This window comes from Odocoileus virginianus, chromosome 11, assembly GCF_023699985.2.
Source record: "Odocoileus virginianus isolate 20LAN1187 ecotype Illinois chromosome 11, Ovbor_1.2, whole genome shotgun sequence".
Taxonomy (NCBI): Eukaryota; Metazoa; Chordata; class Mammalia; order Artiodactyla; family Cervidae; genus Odocoileus; species Odocoileus virginianus.
Window position 1 is genome coordinate 35,544,479 of NC_069684.1, and position 19,735 is coordinate 35,564,213.

Below are 19,735 nucleotides of genomic sequence, written 5' to 3' on the forward strand. Positions count from 1 at the left end.
AGAAGAAACGAAACCTTGGGACACCCTTGGCAGTCCAGTGGTTAGGACTCTGCTCTTCCACTGCAGGGGGCATGGGTATGATCCCTGGTTGGGGAACTAAGATCCCCCCATGCCGTGGGGTGCAGTCAAAATTTTTATTTAAAAGAAAGGAAGAAACTAAATATATAAATGCAGACTATGGTTACGAAAACAGAACTATACCTAAAATGTCTACCTACGCTGCAAAAAATTTTTTCTGGATACCTTAGTATCTCGAAAAAATTTATGACAATGGTGTCCGAGAAAGAAATGATCTAGGTAAATAAAAATGATAACAGTAAGAGATGAATGCTGTTATCTGGACAGTGACCTCATCTTTCTACCACCACACATTTTTTTCCTCTCATATGGGCTCTTATGTATCTGTCTTGTAATAGTTTCAGACAATGTTATATTTCACCAACTATAAGCACATGTAACACTATATCTGCTCGTATCTACTAACTCCAGGAGACAGATAATTTAAGCCCAGGCCAAAGGTTTCCTTCTTGTACCAACTCTAAATCATGAGACAAAACAACCTGCTGTGATTGTAATGGAAAGGCTTTCTCAGTTCACAGCATCTCCTCGTTTCTTATAATGCATTGATTCTTTGCACATGACACTTGCTTTTTTACCACTGCGACTTCTAGAAAATTAGCCTTGCAAAGATATGACATCATCACAAGAAGTATAATAGGATCTAATGCCAAAACTGTAAATTCCCAAGACCTAGCAATTCATGTGATGTCTGAAAGATGTCAAGACTGCTGGTTCCTTGAAAATTCAAAATATTGTATCCCTAAATTTGTTGAGGCATAAAGAGTCCTGGGCACAATTTGGGAGCCAAACACTTAGTCAATGAATAAACAAATACAAGGAGCTCAATTTTTAAGTAAGTGCTGCTTATTTCAATAAATTATAACACAGCATTTTGTATTTGAAACATACTATTTCTTTATATAGGCACACCTTGGAGATATCACAGGTTTGGCTCCAGACCACAGCAATGAATCAAATATCACAAGAAAGTGAGTCACATCAATTTTTTTGGTTTCCCAAAGTATAAAAAGTTATGTTTACACTATACTATAGTCTATTGAGTGCACAACTGCATTATGTCTAAAAAATAACTGTGTCTGTGTGTATGTTAGTTGCTTACTCGTGTCCAACTCTTTGCAACCACGTGGACTATAGACTGCCAGGATGGAATTCTCCAGGTAAAAATACTGGAATGGGTTGCCATGCCCTCCTCCAGGGGATCTTGCCTGACCCTGGGATCAAAGCGAGGTCTCCTGTATTTCAGGCAGATTCTTTACTATCTGAGCCACCAGGGAAGCCCAATTTAAAAATACTTTACTAAAAACTGTAACCATCATCTGGAAATGCTTAGGACTTCCAGGGCAGTCCAGTGGTTAAGACTCCATGCTCTTAGTGCAGGTGCCGGGGTAGGGGGGCACGGGTTTGGTTCCTGGTTGGGGAACGAAGATCCTGCATGCTGCAGAGTATGCGCCCCCCAAAAAAACCCAGTATCTGAGAAGTACAATAAAATAAGGTATGCCTGTATTAATATTTTATGTACAAAATACACACATGTAAAAAAACAAAGTCTTTCAACATGAAGGAGTTCAATGGATTTAATGTGCTATCCTATCACCCACAGACACAGAAACTGTAAAACCTTCAATACACCCTGCCCATAAATAGTTGGTCCCGTGCAAGGTTTCATTGCCCCATCTACTCTCTCTGAAAAAAAATAGTATCAGTGAGTTTTCCATTCCCTCACCTGACTCAGCTTCCAGTGGAACTCTGCAGGTTTGTATTTCTTCTCTTCTGAAGGATCCTGACGGAGGAGGAAAACCAGCCGGCAGCCGTGGACATAGAGTGAGTAATGGTGTCGGTTCATCTCTGCAGAGAGAAATTCTACTGGTAAACCATCAACTTAACTCACTACTCACCAGGCAGCTTTTGCAGACACTAACACCTGTGCCCAGCCATTTTTTGTGTGTGTGTGTGTGTTTTTTTTTCCATTTATTTTTATTAGTTGGAGGCTAATTACTTTACATCATTGCAGTGGTTTTTGTCATACATTGAAATGAATTAGCCATGGATTTACATGTATTCCCCATCCCGGTCCCCCCTCCCACCTCCCTCTCCACCCGATCCCTCTGGGTCTTCCCAGTGCACCAGGCCCAAGCACTTGTCTCATGCACCCAACCTGGGCTGGTGATCTGTTTCACCCTAGATAATATACATGTTTCGATGCTGTTCTCTTGAAACATCCCACCCTCGCCTTCTCCCAGAGTCCACAAGTCTGTTCTATACATCTGAGTCTCTTTTTCTGTTTTGCATATAGGGTTATCATTACCATCTTTCTAAATTCCATATATATGTGTTAGTATACTGTAATGGTCTTTATCTTTCTGGCTTACTTCGCTCTGTATAATGGGCTCCAGTTTCATCCATCTCATTAGAACTGATTCAAATGAATTCTTTTTAATGGATGAATAATATTCCATGGTGTATATGTACCACAGCTTCGTCTGCTGATGGGCATCTAGGTTGCTTCCATGTCCTGGCTATTATAAACAGTGCTGCAATGAACATTGGGGTGCACGTGTCTCTTTCAGATCTGGTTTCCTCGGTGTGTATGCCCAGAAGTGGGATTGCTGGGTCATATGGCAGTTCTATTTCCAGCTTTTTAAGAAATCTCCACACTGTTTTCCATAGTGGCTGTACTAATTTGCATTCCCACCAACAGTGTAAGAGGGTTCCCTTTTCTCCACACCCTCTCCAGCATTTATTGCTTGTAGACTTTTGGATAGCAGCCATCCTGACTGGCGTATAATGGTACCTCATTGTGGTTTTGATTTGCATTTCTCTGATAATGAGTGACGTTGAGCATCTTTTCATGTGTTTTTGTGCCATCTGTATGTCTTCCTTGGAGAAATGTCTGTTTAGTTCTTTGGCCCATTTTTTGATTGGGTCATTTATTTTTCCGGAGTTGAGCTGGAGGAGTTGCTTGTATATTTTTGAGATTAATCCTTTGTCTGTTGTTTCGTTTGCTATTATTTTCTCCCAATCTGAGCGCTGTCTTTTCACCTTGCTTATAGTTTCCTTTGTTGTGCAAAAGCTTTTAAGTTTCATTAGGTCCCATTTGTTTATATTTGCTTTTATTTCTAAATTCTGGGATGTGGGTCATAGAGGATCCAGGCCAATATCACTGATGAACATAGATGCAAAAATCCTTAACAAAATCCTAGCAAACAGAATCCAACAACATATTAAAAAAATCATACACCATGACCAAGTGGGCTTTATCCCAGGAATGCAAGGATTCTTTAATATCCGCAAATCAATGTAATACACCACATTAACAAATTGAAAGATAAAAACCATATGATTATCTCAATAGATGCAGAAAAAGCCTTTGACAAAATTCAACATCCATTTATGATTAAAACTCTCCAGAAAGCAGGAATAGAAGGAACATACCTCAACATAATAAAAGCTATATATGACAAACCCACAGCAAGCATCACCCTCAATGGTGAAAAACTGAAAGCATTTCCCCTGAAATCAGGAACAAGACAAGGGTGCCCACTCTCACCACTACTATTCAACATAGTTTTGGAAGTTTTGGCCACAGCAATCAGGGCAGAAAAAGAAGTAAAAGGAATCCAGATAGGAAAAGAAGAAGTGAAACTCTCTCTGTTTGCAGATGACATGATCCTCTACATAGAAAACCCTAAAGACTCTACCAGAAAATTACTAGAGCTAATCAATGAATACAGTAAAGTTGCAGGATATAAAATTAACACACAGAAATCTCTTGCATTCCTATACACTAACAATGAGAAAACAGAAAGAGAAATTAAGGAAACAATACCATTCACCATTGCAACAAAAAGAATAAAATACTTAGGAGTATATCTACCTAAAGAAACAAAAGACCTATACATAGAAAACTATAAAACACTGATGAAAGAAATCAAAGAGGACACAAACAGATGGAGAAATATACCGTGTTCATGGATTGGAAGAATTAATATTGTCAAAATGGCTATACTACCCAAAGCAAACTATAGATTCAATGCAATCCCTATCAAACTACCAACGGTATTTTTCACAGAACTAGAACAAATAATTTCACAATTTGTATGGAAATACAAAAAACCTTGAATAGCCAAAGTAATCCTGAGAAAGAAGAATGGAACTGGAGGAATCAATCTGCCTGACTTCAGACTATACTACAAAGCCACAGTCATCAAGACAGTATGGTACTGGCACAAAGACAGAAATATAGATCAATGGAACAGAATAGAAAGCCCAGAGATAAATCCATGAACCTACGGTCACCTTATCTTCGACAAAGGAGGCAAGGATATACAATGGAAAAAAGACAACCTCTTTAACAAGTGGTGCTGGGAAAACTGGTCAACCACCTGTAAAAGAATGAAACTAGAACACTTTCTAACACCATGCACAAAAATAAACTCAAAATGGATTAAAGATCTAAATGTAAGACCAGAAACTATAAAACTCCTAGAGGAGAACATAGGCAAAACACTCTCCAACATCAGGATCCTCTATGGCCCAGCCATTTTTATTCTGGCCGGCCAAAAATTAATTCTGTTATTCACTAACACTTTGTGGGTTATTACATTCAATAGTTACACCTGACACATCTGTAAATCTTCTCCAGCACCATGAGTTTCATTTTCACTTTCTGCATGAGAATTAATCACTAAGGTTTTTTGTCTTTTTGTTAGTTGAATATTCACATCATCTGAAGTATAACTATATTCTGAAGAACTACCATCTTATGAGCTCCAGTATACATGTCACTTGGACAGTTAGAGAAAGTATCTGCATAAAATTCACCAAAGAATTCTTTTTCACTCAAAATTTCATTGTGCATCATTTTTAAAAAATTTTAGGGTAATAAACTTGTGTTTACAATATACACAAGGTTGGAACAAAAACCTAACAGCAAAATGTGAATAACAACAATCGTTAAGTTGTGCAGTGAATCCCTGATCAATTTTAAGTTCTAACAACTTAACACAGTGATGTTAATCATATCACTCTCTGAAAACGTGGGTCTCCAGTCAATAATGTGTTAAGACCCAAAGGAGAAATCAAAGCTGTTATTTCTTCAATGGATTTTGAAGACAGTTTTACCAGCATAAATGAACTCTTCAGGGTGGGCCAAGGCAGTGTTAGGAACAGATACACTTGGGTTTGGGGCTTCCCAGGTGGCACTAGCAGTCAAGAACTTGCCTGGAAATGCAGGAGATGTAAGAGCTGCAGGTTCAATCCCTGGGTTGGGAAGATCCCCTGGATGAGGACATCACAACCCACTTCAGTATTCGTATCTGGAGAATCCCACGGACAAAGGAGCCTGGAGGGCTGCAGTCCATAGGGTCACACAGCGTTGACATGACTGAAGTGACTTAGCATGCACACATGCATGCAAACACGCACACTTGGGCTTTACTGAGAAGTGGGGCCTGATCCACTGAGTAAAACTAACAAATGCCTAGATACCAGTGCCAGATCTTGAGCAGAGAACCATGAGTGTCACCAACAGCCTGTGGGAGCCTTTAGGGTTAGAATAAGGTGCCAGCTCCAGGCTCCACTGCAAGGATGTCCCTCACAGCGAAGCTCACCTACCTGTTTTGTCTGAGCTGCAAAGAATCGTCTCCTTCTTCTTGCCAAATGGCCCATGCCTCATCCACACAGAGATCGTAAAGGGCTCCTTGGGGTTGACAGAGACGATGCCGTCTGGGACCCTCACTGCCTGAGTGCCATTGAACTCGAAGACCTGGTCGCTGTCATGGCCGTTGTCCGTGGGAAGGCCGATGGTCCAGTTCCAGGAGCCTCCTGGGGAAGGCAGCAGCTCAGCCGTGCCAGACGCAGCACCTGAAGCAACACAGTGATGCTTATTGTGCACTGTGTGATGAACTCAAATGGGATAAGCATTTCAAGTCCCACGAGGTACAGTCTTTATTTTAAAATTACTATTGAAACATAGTTAACTTACAATGTTGTGCTAATTTGAGGTACACAGCAAAGTGATTCAGTTATACATATTCTTTTTTTACATTCTTTTTCACTATAGGTTGGTATAAGATATTAAGTAGAGTTCCCTGTGCTACATAGTAGGTCCTTGTTGTTTCTTTTTCATAAATAGGAGTGTGTATATGTCAATCCTCTGCCCCTTCCCCTTTGAAAAGTATAAGTTTGTTTTCTACGTTTATGCATCTATTTTGTAAAGAAATTCATTTGTATCTTTTTTTTTTTCTTCTTAGGTTCCACATATAAGTGATATCATATGACATTCATCTTTCTCTGTCTGGCTTACTTCACTTAGTTTGATAATCTCTAGGTCCATCCATATTGCTGCAAATGGCATTATCTCATTCTTTTTCATGGCTAAGTAATATCACACACACACACACACACTCTTTATCCATTCATCAGTTGATGGACACATAGGTTGCTTCCATGTCTTGACTATTGTAAACAGTGTTGCTGTGAACACTGGGGCACATGTATTAAGGTACTGTATTTATCTTAATGGTTAAATAGTTTGCTAATTCAGTTTTCTTTTCCTCAAGTCTAAGGGTTTTTATTACTAAAAAGATTAAAAAATAACAACCATGGTTATTATCTTCAAAAAAAAAAAAAGAAGGAAAAGAGGAGTTTTAACTTTTAAAACCTGTGAATCACTATGTTGTACAGCAACTATACTTTAATAAAAAAAAAAAAAGAAGAAGCATTACTTGTGATTTCACCCCACTGTATACACTGCTAACATTGGGTATAAACACTTCCAGTCCTTTCTTTATGAATATATATGTATTATTAAAATATGTATAACGTGTATGAAAATATATTATAAAAAATGGGTCCTACTATGTACTTACATATATGACCATTCATAGTCTAGAGCACAATTTAAAATGTCTGAACAGCACTTTATTGTATAGAATTTGTACATTTAACTGATCTGTTCCTGTGCGCAGAGTCGCCTCTAATTCCTTTCTGTGATAAACCTTGCCTCAACGAGGACCTCTGTGTGTCTCCATGATTATTCCCCTAGGATAAATTCCTAGAAACAGGATACTAAGCCAGAGAACATGAGATATTTTCACAAGTGTTGTTAAACATTGCCAGGCTCAATTTTTTTTTAATTCATCCACAGAGAATTCTGCAACCTCTCCCAGCTGCTGGGCCCTTGATTTTCCTATTCCTAGGAGCAGCAGGACTAGGCTGGAATAGACTGGTCTTTCAAGTATCATCCGATCTCAGTCCAAATCCAAGTTCAGGCTCTTCCTAAAAGTCTGAAGTGACTCAGCCTCCCTCAGTCTCAACTAGTTCCTCTGGAAAGATGAGGAATAACTCCACTGCCTTTGTGGCCCTCACGGGACGATAAATAAAATAACACATGTGCAAGTACCTAGTATATAGGAAGCACTCGGACAGGAAATTCTTTCTACCTTTTGAACTGTTCTGCTGAGAAAATGCTTATTTGATATCATACAAATAATGGCAGCAGCAATATGGATGAAGCAAGAGACCAATGTACTGAGTGAAGTTAAGTTAGGAGAGAAGGAGAACTATCCTATGACACCCCTTATATAGGGAATCTTAAAAGAAATGATACAAATGAACGTACTTGCAAAACAGATACAGACTCAAAGACTTAAGAGCAGGAACCTATGGTTGCCAGGGGTGATGAATTGGGTGGGCAGGTGGGGGGGGATAGTCAGGAAGTTTGGGGTCAACAATGCTATTTTTAAAGTGGATAACCAACAAGGACCTACTGTACAGCCCAGAGAACTACTCAATGCTATGTGGTGACCTGGAGGGCAGGGGAGTTTGGGGAAGAATGGATACAGATATATGTATGGCTGAGTCCCTTTGTTGTTCACCTGAAACTATCACAACATTGTTTGTTAACTGGTTATACCCTAGTACAAAATAAAAAGTTTTAAAAAATAAAAAGCAAAAAAAGAAGAATGGCATTATGAGAAAGCATGGTTTTTACATTATACTTACATAATTTAAAATAGAAAGTACTCCAAACCTCTTCACTTACACATTTTTAGGTACCTGATTATGAGAATTTGGACTCATGGTCAGACACCCAAGTATATTCAGCACTGGGATGAGCCAGCAGAGAATATACTTTTTCCCTGTTGCTTCTTCTTTGTATGACAATTTCCAATGATGTAAGAAAACTGGTTGCTCAAGTCCATTATCACTTAGTGAAGAGACAGGTGAGCATCAGAAAACACTACCTCCAAAGCTCTTACTGAGCAGCTCCTGGAACACAAGAGGCCCTTCTGATCATCAAGAAGCAATTTAAGTTAGTGGTGTTCTGGGACTTCCCTGGTGATTCAGTGGTTAACATACCATGCTTCCACTGCAGGGGGCACAGGTTCAGTCCCTGGTCCAGGAACTAAGATCCCCTGTGCTGAGCAGCATGGCCAGAACATAACATAGACAAGTTACTGGTGTTCTACCACTAGCTGCATGAAAGATTCTTCCTCAGCATTTTCCCTGAGAGGTATCCATACCTCTCCTCTACCTGACTTAGATAAACCCAAAAAATATCCAGACTGATGGTGAAGATGGAGAAAAAGCCTTGGGTCAAATTCGTGACCATTCTGTGTTCCACCTGCTCCTCACCTTGTTTGTGGGACACAAAGACTATATATTCAATGCAGGTTTAGTTTTCATTTCCTACTTCATGTTTGCCAAAAGCTATCACATTACCTAGTTTTTTTTCTTTAGTCCTTAATAATTTCATTTCATTTAAAGCACACTCCTTACAGAACCCTTATTTGGATGATTCCCAACGTATGTTAGAGAAAGACATGCTTGAAATCAGTGGGTCTTAAGGCAGCACACACACACACCCTTCTGAACGGGTTTCTGGGGTCTGGGGTTCCTCTCTCGCCTCCTTACCGCAGAGCCGGTGAAGTGACTTCTCGGAGTAGGTGTCACGGTCACAGCCCTTCCCGATATGGCTGGTCTCCAGCTCCACCACCACCTGCACCGAGGCCACTGACTCGTCACACGTTTCCAGGTGGACATTCGGAAAGAGTGTCAGAGCGCCGGTGCCAGGCTCGTATTCCACCCTGTTGTTCCATCCTGTGCAGGCCCACAGGGAGGGTGGGGTGGAGGGGAGAGGAGGAACACTCCTGTTAGGTCTCCATGGTGGACAGACTTTCAGAGCAGGTGCGAGAGCAGCAGAGAGAGGGAGGCTCACCTTGCCACCCAGGGGTGCAGGTGGGCTTGATGCTGATCTTCACCAACACATCTTCTGCCGCTCTTTTCTTCCCGCAGTCATAGGCCGTGACAGTCAGCTTGTACTGGTGCTCTTTAGCATAGTTCAGCTTCTCTGTGTTTTTTATGTAACCTTCCAAAGGGAAAAACAACAGTGAGAATCCAAACCCATTCTGTTTCCCTCCTCTTGACTTTTTTTAAATTGAAGTACAGCTGATGTACAATACTGTGTCAGTTTCCGGTGTACAGCAAAGTGAGTCACGTATATATACATTTTTTTCCAGATTATTTTCAAACCCATGTTGTGTTTTACTTCTGTTGTCCTATGCTGAAACACAAAATGCACATGCTTTCAGCCCTGGAAGTACTAACACAGAAATAAACTGATGCTTCAGATAATTAACACTGTTTGGCTTTCCTGAGCTTGAACACACACTAAATCCACCTTGAAAGACTGTTTAAGCAGAAGAATGAGTTTACAGAATTCAGCCTCCATTTATTCTTACAGCTGCATTTGATTTTATATTTAAGATTTAATATGTAAGGGCTTCCCTGGTGGCTCAGTGGTAAAGGAGACACAGGCTTGATCCCTGGGTTGGGAAGATGCCCTGGAGAAGGGAATGGCAACCCACTCCAGTGTTCCTGCCTGGGAAATCCCACAGACAGAGGAGCCTGGCAGGCTACAGTCCATGGGGTCAGATCGGACACGACTCAGTGACTAAACAACAACAAGATAACGTGTAAAAGCATAAATAGACAAAATAATCCAAGTATTTCATATATTAAATACGAGATGGAGCTGCATTAAATACTTTTCACTAAAAGATTTACTTTGTTAGAGAGACTTCCTACCCTCGCCAAGCAGGAGAGAAGCCTGCTTTCTGAACATGAGTGCAGATATCTGCAAAGTGTTTGCATCATGTCCATCATTTCATCGAAGATTCTGGACTGTGTGTTAACAATGGAGACACCACAGCATCATCAAGAAGCCATAACTTAATAAAGAAGCTGAGCTCCAGACTAAGTTAATACTGTTCAATTACTAAGGCGGGGCTGGCAATAAGGTATCAACTTCATTTTCAAGATGAGGCAGAAGATTCCAATCTGATGGAGAACACAAAATGAGGCGGATTGAAAAGCAGTCTTGTTCAGATGCAAGCTGGCTGAAAGGTAGGGAGATGATAAAATCATCTTAGGCACTGGATTTTTATTAGATTTTGGTGGGAAAGGAGAAAAAGGATCATCCTAAAAGAGAACACAAAACTTTGTTGTCAGAAAACGGGCTTTCAGGGAACAGAGTAAAAATTTAAATGTAATCTAAACAGTTATTTCTCCAAAGACATACAGATGGCCAAAAGGCACCTGTATGAAAAGATGCTCAACAAGGCTAACTATTAGAGAAATATAAATCAAAATTACAATGAAGTAGGGAATTCTCAGTTGTTCCAGTGGTTAGGACTCTGAGCTTCTCTGCACGGAGCAAGAGTTCAGTTCCTGGTCAGGCAACTAAGACCCCACAAGCCACTTGGCATGGATCGCCCCCCCCCCCCCACCACACACACACACAACTGTGCTGTACGCCTGAAACTAACACAACATGTAAACCAACTATACTTCAATTAAAAAAACTAAAGCGTAAAACAGACACACCAAGTTAGGTCTTGCTACGGACTGAATGTGTGTGTCCTCCCAAATTCTTACACTTGCAATTGTGACTCTCATGGTGCTGTATTAGGAGGTGGGGCCGTTGGGAGGTGATGAGCTTTAGGGTGAGCTCACAAGGGTGGAGCCCTCAAGATGGGATCAGTGTCCTTACAAAAGAAACTACAGCTTTCTCCCTGCCATGTGGGGACGCACGAGAAGCAGGTCCTCACCAACACTGAACTGCCGTGCGCTCTGTCCTGGACTTCCCAGCCTCCAGAACTGTGAGAAGCAAGTGTCCGTTACTTTGTGTTTGTGGTGTTTGGTGAGAGCAGCCTGAATGGACCGACTGTGAGTTTCACTAAAGTGCAGACAAAGTTTGGGCTTGAAGCCAACTGGTGTAGAGGGGGCTGCCTGCCTCATCTCCCCCTCGGGGAGGAATGCGCCCGCTTCTGGGTTCTCACCATCTTTGTCGACGGTGAATGGCACATCCGGGGTGACAATCTCATAGCTGCAGATTTGGCTGAACTGGGGGGAGCAGTCTGCGTCCACTGCCTCCACCCTCAAGATGCTGTCGTACTGCTTCCCCTCCACCACTGTGGCTTTGTAGGACTTCTCCTTGAACACGGGCGCATATTCATTGACGTCGTTCACCTGAATATGGACAGTTGCTCTGGAAGAAGGGGGAGGAAAAAAGCTGTCAGTTTTGCTTTTTTGTATTCTTACCCCAAGAATAAACTTCTGCCCTATGGTTTAATTTCCTTTTTTTCCAATATCTTGTTTTGTTAAATTCTATGATGGAGATGAAAATTAAACTGCTCACTGTTTTTAATTTAGCGTGGAGACAACAGAAAGTTAAAACAGGAATTTGGGTTGATGCTACAAAGTCCTACCGAGTAAGACAGCTGGTAAATAAGAGACTTGAGAGACTTCTCTGGTGGTTCAGTGGTTAAGACTCTGTGCTTTCAATGCAGGCAGCACAGGTTCAATCCCTGGTTGGGGAACTAAGATCCCGTACACTGCATGGAGCAGTCAAAAAACACAAAACAGAGAGACTTGGGATTTTCTTGACAATGTAGGGCAGGGCACGTACAAGGGAGGTAACTATATACCAGATATCTGTTTGTGCTCAACCCAGGAAGTTAAAAATATTTTGTTACAAAATCCGGAAAAAAAAAATTAGGAAGTAGAGGTAAAAAGCAGAGATAGAAAATGGGAAATTATGAGCATTAAAAGAAGTTTTATCCTGCTTATAAGGAATAGAGAGCATCAGTAAGCCACTGCTGGGATATCATCCACTACTGACCAACAAATGAAAGACTTCAACTTGCCCTCCCTGATCAACCACATTCCATCTCCCCAGTGTGGGCACAAGAAAACTAAGGCATCATCAGACCAAGCTACTGAAAACCATCAGTCTCAAGTGCTACTTGACCAGGGCATGTTTCTGACAGACAAGGTCCCTGACTGAAAAAAGGTCTTTGTCAAGGAAAACAGTAACATCGCACTTCATAAAAAGGATGAGGCATGATTCACTGGCATGTAGCACTCCAACTATTCACCAAGACCCTCCCCACCCCAATGGTACCTGTCCAGCCTGACCCTCACAATGGGATATGTGACATCACCTCACCCACGGAGCTTCCTTCCTTAACCAATACAGTAAGTAGAAACTGATACTTGGAAAAATTAAATTTGCCTAATGCTGAGGGACTAGTAAATGGTGGAGAAAAGACCCTAGAAAAAGACTAAATCTAGGTCTTGTCCAATCGTCTCCATGACACCAGTAGTTCTCAACTGGTATGAAGCCTGTGAATACACCCAGGATTGGGGGCAGAAGTAAGCTTTCTTTCACCGGCTCAAATGCATTTGATGCATTTGAAATTTATGGAAATTAAAATTTATGGAAAAAAAATATATAAACATAACAAAAGAGTATCTTCCTCCAGGAAAAGTGGGATCATTGAATTTTCAATGGAAGGCCCTAGTATTTTTACAAGAGTACCTGGTAAAATAAAATTACTCATTCATTTACTCAACATCTAACAAGTATCGAACACTTGCTGGGAGCCATACACAAGGGTAGGATTCCTGCCCTCAAAGAGCTGACAATCTCAATGTGGACTATCAGAAACTATCCTCTGCCTTGTGTTTCAAAACTGGAAGTCGTGGGACTTCCTTGGCAGTACAGTGGCTAAGACTCTGCGCTCACAATGCAGGGAGCTGGGGTTCGATCCCTGGTCAGGGAACCAGATCCTACATGCCACACTAAGGGTTAGCATGCCACAGCTAAGACCTGGCAAAGCCAAATAAATAAATATTTTAAAAGCAAACAAACAAAAGCAGTAAGTTTTGGGACAGTGGCAACAGTCACCGTTTTCCTTACACACACACACACACTCTTTGTCCCACTCACTCACTTGTGAGATTTTTTCACGTTGGCCCCGTCTGGCCCCTTCCCGCAGTCATAGGCCTGGATGGTGAACGTGTAGTCCTTCTGCAGCTCACAGTCCAGCTTCTCCGTGGAGCGAATGACCCCCTCGCCAGTGGATTTATCCACCACCACGGCGTCAAAGGGCACATTCTGTCCGTGAATCTTAAATCCACAAATCTCACCTGGGGAGTCAAAGAGGCATGGGTTAGGATTTCTGTCACACAAACCCAGGGTGAGCTCCCCTCCTCCCCTAAAGAAAATAAACAACAACAATTCGGCAGCCAGGGGTTGGGGGGGAGGGTCTGTGGACAAAGCGAGGGCGCTTGTGCTTTTATGAGGGGGTAAGTTCTGGGGGCTTTAGTAAAAAGAAGCATGTTCTGGCTTTCCAAGCAACTTGTTTAACTTTGCATCCATTCATGCAGGAATACAAAAGAGAGAAAGAGAAAATATAGACAGGCATTTCACAGGAGTACTTAGGAGAGCTCCGGGGTAAAGTAGTTTCATTAGCAAACAGCCAAGGCCTGGTAACACAGAGGAGCTGCCCAGGGACCTGGGAGGGCTGGGCAGTGGTTTTGATTTGGACCAGAGAGGAGGCTAAAAGGCACAGTTAAGTGTTGAGAAAGGAAGAAGCGTGAGGCATAGGTTCAGCACCAGAATTACAGAAGGTCTGTCCAAAAAAAAAAAACAATCTAAGAAACAAGTCTTCCTGTGCAATGAGCCTGGCTAAAATTAGGGAATCAAAACAAACTACTAAATGAGAAAAAGGTAGAAATACCAACTTTTCAGGCATCCATTTCAACAGCTATCATCTATGATTGAGATATTGTCTCCATTCTGGGGAGGGATGTGCTAGACTGCCCTTGGTTTTGGACTGTGTCCTATCAGACCTGAAGAAAAAGCCTGCCTGGGAGTGGAAGTGCACCCAAGTTCGTTTATGAGCTTCACTGGGAGTTAAAGCGTAGGTCTCCATTCTGGCCCAGGGGAGAACACACATAAACATTATGATGCGTGTGGAATATATTTCACATAAAAACAAAACTTCCAAAATTACAACAAGCAGAAAATGGTTACACAGTGAATCTCTCAGATCCAATTTTTCAAAAAAAAATAGGATTATCCATATAGTTCAAATGGATGTCTGATTTCCAGATATTTCTAACCAAGGGTTTGGTTACATACAATTTCCATCAATAGACTTAAAAAATAGAAACAAAGTAGGAGAATAAATAGGGGGAAAAGAGCATGACAGCTTCTTCTGTTTGAGGGCTGATTCCCAATTTCATAAACATAGTTAGTGGGTTAATGTTTATAAAAGGGATAGAAAGAACCCTTTATCACCTTCTTTGGTGACTGTCACCTCAAAACTCTCTAAAGGGAGAAAAGATAAACCCATGTCAGTAATACAGGAAAGAACGAACTCGAAACAATAAGAAAAAAAAAAAAAGTCAAAGATGCACATATTACATAGAAAAGCTTGACATCATTTAACAATACACTCAGTAGCCAGTGGCTAAAATTGTTAGAGCAACACTGAACCTTCAAGAACAAAATGTCTCTTTGCATCCCACTTACCACAGAGGACTAGCCTAGGGAGGAAATACTGCTGTAAAGTCTCCTCACACCAACAGGTACCATGGGGCTCTCTCTTTTCAGGAATACTTGGATGATAACAGTGTCTAAGTCAGTCTACCTGCTGTTTTCTAGTTTTCAGATTTTCATTTTGAAGCCAAGTTCTTGGTGGCTGGATACTGGTAACATTCAACTGGACTTAAGGAAACAGTGGGAGGGAAGGGTTTTATTTCAACCCCTTTGCTCTTGGCCTGAATAAATAACAATGTTTTCTCATCTAAGGAACCCAACCAAGGCAACCTATATCCATACAGAGACTTTCTCATGGAACATCTGCTTAAATGTGAACTGAAACCAGATTCAGTGCTAACTGTAGCGATGCTACCGTGATCATGGTTTTCACTTCCTGAAACACCTGTTCTTCCGGGTCAGTATAAATCCTGCTCACCTCTCCCTACAACCCACTAGAGAGCAGAAACGAGGGGGTCAGAGGTACCTTGCCCCAGACTCGGTGAGGCCTTGCTGGAGAAACCAGAAGGTCACCCAGCCTCAGTTTCCTTTATTTCTTAATGTATATCCCTGAACAGTATTGTTTCATTGTGTCTGTGACGTGCGATTCTTGTGACTTGATTTTTCACTCCACCTTTTCCAGCCGTGTGCATCTGAGATGTATTTATCTTTGCTGGCACCTGCAGTTACAGAGTTCATTCACTCTCACTGGCACACACAGTTAGAAGCTAGTAAGTTAAAACCTAAGGGCTTAAAACATTGCCCAGCATAAAGAAAGCCCTCCACAAACACTGGTTGTCGCTGTAATGATTTCCCATTGTGTGAACACACTAGAATTCCAGTGCTCTGCTGTGTGAACAAGGCTCAAGCCACTAGCCACGTGGGGCTGCTTAAAATGGAACTGATATTAAAAGTGCATAATAGTGCTCACTTCGGCAGCATATATACTAAAATTGGAACGATACAGAGAAGATTAGCATGGCCCCTGCGCATGGATGACACGCAAATTTGTGAAGCGTTCCATATTTTTAAATGCAAATCAAAACCACAATGAGGTACCATTACACGCTAGTCAGGATGGCTGCTATCCAAAAGTCTACAAGCAATAAATGCTGGAGAGGGTGTGGAGAAAAGGGAACCCTCTTACACTGTTGGTGGGAATGCAAATTAGTACAGCCATTATGGAAAACAGTGTGGAGATTCCTTAAAAAGCTGGAAATAGAACTGCCATATGACCCAGCAATACCACTTCTAGGCATACACACTGAGGAAACTAGATCTGAAAGAGACACATGCACCCCAATGTTCATTGCAGCACTGTTTATAATAGCCAGGACATGGAAGCAACCTAGATGCCCATCAGCAGACGAATGGATGAGGAAGCTGTGGTACATATACACCATGGAATATTACTCAGCCATTAAAAAGAATTCAGTTCTAATGAGATGGATGAAACTGGAGCCCATTATACAGAGTGAAGTAAGCCAGAAAGATAAAGACCATTACAGTATACTAACACATATATATGGAATTTAGAAAGATGGTAACAATAACCCTATATGCAAAAAAAGAAAAAGAGACTCAGATGTATAGAACAGACTTGTGGACTCTGTGGGAGAAAGCGAGGGTGGGATGTTTCAAGAGAACAGCATCGAAACATGTATATCTAGGGTGAAACAGATCACCAGCCCAGGTTGGATGCATGAGACAAGTGCTCGGGCCTGGTGCACTGGGAAGACCCAGAGGGATGGGGTGGAGAGGGAGGTGGGAGGGGGGACCGGGATGGGGAATACATGTAAATCCATGGCTAATTCATTTCAATGTATGACAAAAACCACTGCAATGTTGTAAAGTAATTAGCCTCCAACTAATAAAAATAAATGGAAAAAATAAAAAATAAAAAATAAAATCAATACATGTGTAAAAAAAATAAATAAAAAAATAAAAGTGCATAATATTGGGCTTCCCTGGTAGCTCAGTGGATAAGAATCTGCCTGCGAGTGCAGGAGACGCCGGTTCGATCCCTGAACCAGGAAGACCTCACATGCCTCGGAACAACCTAGCCCAGGAGCCAGAACTACTGAGCCTGTGCAGAGCCCAGAAACCACAACCACTGAAGCCTGCGTACCTCAGAGCCCATGCTCTGAAACAAGAGGAGTCCCTGGCAATGAGAAAGCCACACACCACAGCCAGAGAGTTGTCCCAGCTTGCTAAAACTAGAGAAAAGCCTGAGGAGCAATGAAGACCCAGCACAGTCAAATAAATAAATACTTTCAAAAATAAATTCAAAAAAAATTTTTTTAAGTGCACAATAATAAAGACTCAGTTCCTCAGCTGCACTGGCTGCATTTCAAGTGCTCAAGAGCCACACATGAATAGCAACTATTCAATAGAGATGTAGACATGAACATTCCATCACACGGCAAGCTCTACTGGACAGCGCTGCTCAGAGCAGGGGGCAGGCAAACCAGCAGGCCAAGTCCAGCCAGTGCGTACTTCTGAGTGGCCTGCGAGCTGAAGATGGTTTCTGTGTGTTATTTCATGACACAAGATAATCATAGGAAATTCAAATGTCAGTGTCCATAGCAATGTTTTATCAGGATGCATAAAACATAGACCTGCTAATGTCTTGTCTCGGGCTTCTTCCCCCTGCCTCTCCCCGACAGTGGCACAGCTGGGTCACTGCCAAAGAGACCATCCCCCCCATGGACTGCAAACGCTCAAATCCTCACTGCCAGCCTTTTAGAGAAAGACTGGCTGATCACTGCTCTTTAATGCACCATGAGCAGAAACTGCTGGGTACCAGCTGTGTCCAACTGTTTTCCAGAATGTGGTAATTCGCTTGACTACGTTTGCACTTTTGGGGTGTAACTAATAGAGTGGGATATATATTAAGACATGTCAAGTTGCCCAGCTTTAATTCAGTGGTATAATAACATCTCGTTTTTTTTTTTTTGACTTGGGAATCTGCTGTTCTAAAGAGAAAACAGTGAGGCATCCTACATCACTCACAGTGAGTGACAAGGCTTTCCCAGCAAGTCCACTGCATAGGGAAGCTTTAAAAGCTCAGATGAAGCCTCTGACCTGGGTGATGCTGCCTATACAGTGCAATGCTGAGTAAGAGTTCAAAGACAATAACCAGGGACCTCCCTGGTGGTCTACTGGCTAAGACTCTGCACTCACAGTGCAGGGAGCCTGGGTTCCATCCTTGGTCAGAGTACTAGATCTCACATGCTGCAAACAAGATCCCACCTCCCACAGCCAAGAGCTGAAACAGCTTAAAAAAATAAAGACAATGAGTCAAGCACCGTCCTTGAGCCTGCTTCGGACCATGGGACCACGAGGAGGAATGGAACTGTCTGCTAGAAGCTATAAACTGCCTGCTTCATGCTACCAGGCTGGAAGGAGAGGACAGACTTAGGCAACTCTCAGCCTTGCCAAAGAAGGACATCTCAAAATCAGCTCTCATATTCTACTTCCTTTCTGTCCTGCTCCTTCCCACTCAATCCAGACCAGGTACTACTGTTCTGGGCTTCGCAGGTGGTGCGAGTGGTAAAGAATCCAATTGCCAATGCAGGATGTAAGAGGTGTAGGTTCGATCCCCAGGTTAGGAAGATCCCCTGGAGAAGGAAATTCCAACTCGCTCCACTACTCTTGCCTGGAAAATTCCATGGACAGAGGAGGAACCTGATTGGCTACAGTCCGTGAAGCTGCAAAGAGTGGGACACGACGGAGCAACCACTGCTCCGCTAGGTAAATCTACAGCTCTGCTCTCATCATGTCTGAAATCCCCCGCTGGGGTCCCTGGACAACCGACCCCTCTAGCCCTGCTGGCCTCAGAATGGACAAAACCTCCCGTCTCTCTCCACTCTTCATTCCGCTAAGATCGTCTAAAATAGTAAAAAAGAACTATAGTAAAGAATTTTTAAAAAGCAAAACAGAAAGATATAACAATGGATGAACCCAGCAGAGCAGAGCTCTCACTTCTCTCTCTCTGACCGTGTCCAGCTCTCATCTGACAGTGCTGAGCCCTCACTTTCCGCATCGGTCCTTTTGGCTTCCAGTTGGCCTGCATTCCTTCTCAGTCTTCTTCCAAATCTTAGTTCAAGCTCTTCCCCAGAGAAGAGAGGGTGTCTCTGGAGCTGTTCCTGCAGCCCCTCCAGGTCTGGCGCGGTCCTGCCCTCCTGCTGCAGCCCCAGTGGAGGTCGCCAGTACCGGCTCGGATACTTTCGGTTCTCTGGTGTGGCAGAAATCCACTCCAGCCAACTCAGTGACAGGGCCTTCACTGAAGAGCCACCGGGAGCTCATAGAATTGACTGCAAGCCAGAGACAGGGACTTGGAGACGGTCAGAAACCAAGGCGGCTCGAGACCAGCGAAGAGGAGCCCCACAGTCCCACAGCAAGAAGGCCTGGACAGAAGGGCCGTGCCCACAGCTGGTATCAGTACCCGTCCCTCTGCTGGACAGTCACATTCCAAGAGAGAGTGTCTGTCGGCCCGGCCTGGGTCATGCCTGTGCTTGGCTGGGGAAGCAGGGTAACAGATTGTAGACCTACCAACCTGGACCCGATGGGAAGGAGACCAGGGGCTGCTGAGGGAAAACTGACATTTTCTGAGCACCAAGTGTCTACTGCAACGTCCCTGCTAATCCACCTCTCCTCCCTGACCCACTTCTCTCTCCCTGGCCTTGGAACCCTTGCTCACCAGCTAGATGTCCAGCTGACTCTTACGGCGACTTTTGAATTCCTTGCTTACTGGTCCAGGCT

The 19,735-nt window shown here is 42.6% G+C and overlaps 1 protein-coding gene and 1 non-coding gene across 5 annotated transcripts in view; one reads left to right on the forward strand and one right to left on the reverse strand.

Annotated features, from left to right (window-relative positions):
- Positions 1–19,735, reverse strand: part of CLSTN1 (calsyntenin 1) — a 77,593-nt gene that overhangs the window by 15,223 nt on the left and 42,635 nt on the right. For 2 of the 4 annotated variants that reach the window (XM_070474255.1, XM_070474253.1), the window contains exons 3-9: positions 14,732–14,761; positions 13,380–13,575; positions 11,424–11,632; positions 9,302–9,451; positions 8,998–9,183; positions 5,695–5,943; positions 1,805–1,926 (exon numbers count right to left, since the gene is read on the reverse strand). In XM_070474255.1, coding sequence (XP_070330356.1) covers positions 1,805–1,926; positions 5,695–5,943; positions 8,998–9,183; positions 9,302–9,451; positions 11,424–11,632; positions 13,380–13,575; positions 14,732–14,761 — 1,142 coding nt within the window. The remainder of the gene's footprint in view (positions 1–1,804; positions 1,927–5,694; positions 5,944–8,997; positions 9,184–9,301; positions 9,452–11,423; positions 11,633–13,379; positions 13,576–14,731; positions 14,762–19,735) is intronic. The other 2 variants (XM_070474256.1, XM_070474254.1) reach the window with 1 other exon arrangement.
- Positions 15,895–16,001, forward strand: LOC139037626 (U6 spliceosomal RNA). Its single transcript, XR_011490501.1, has one exon. It is a non-coding gene; the product is annotated as a U6 spliceosomal RNA (small nuclear RNA).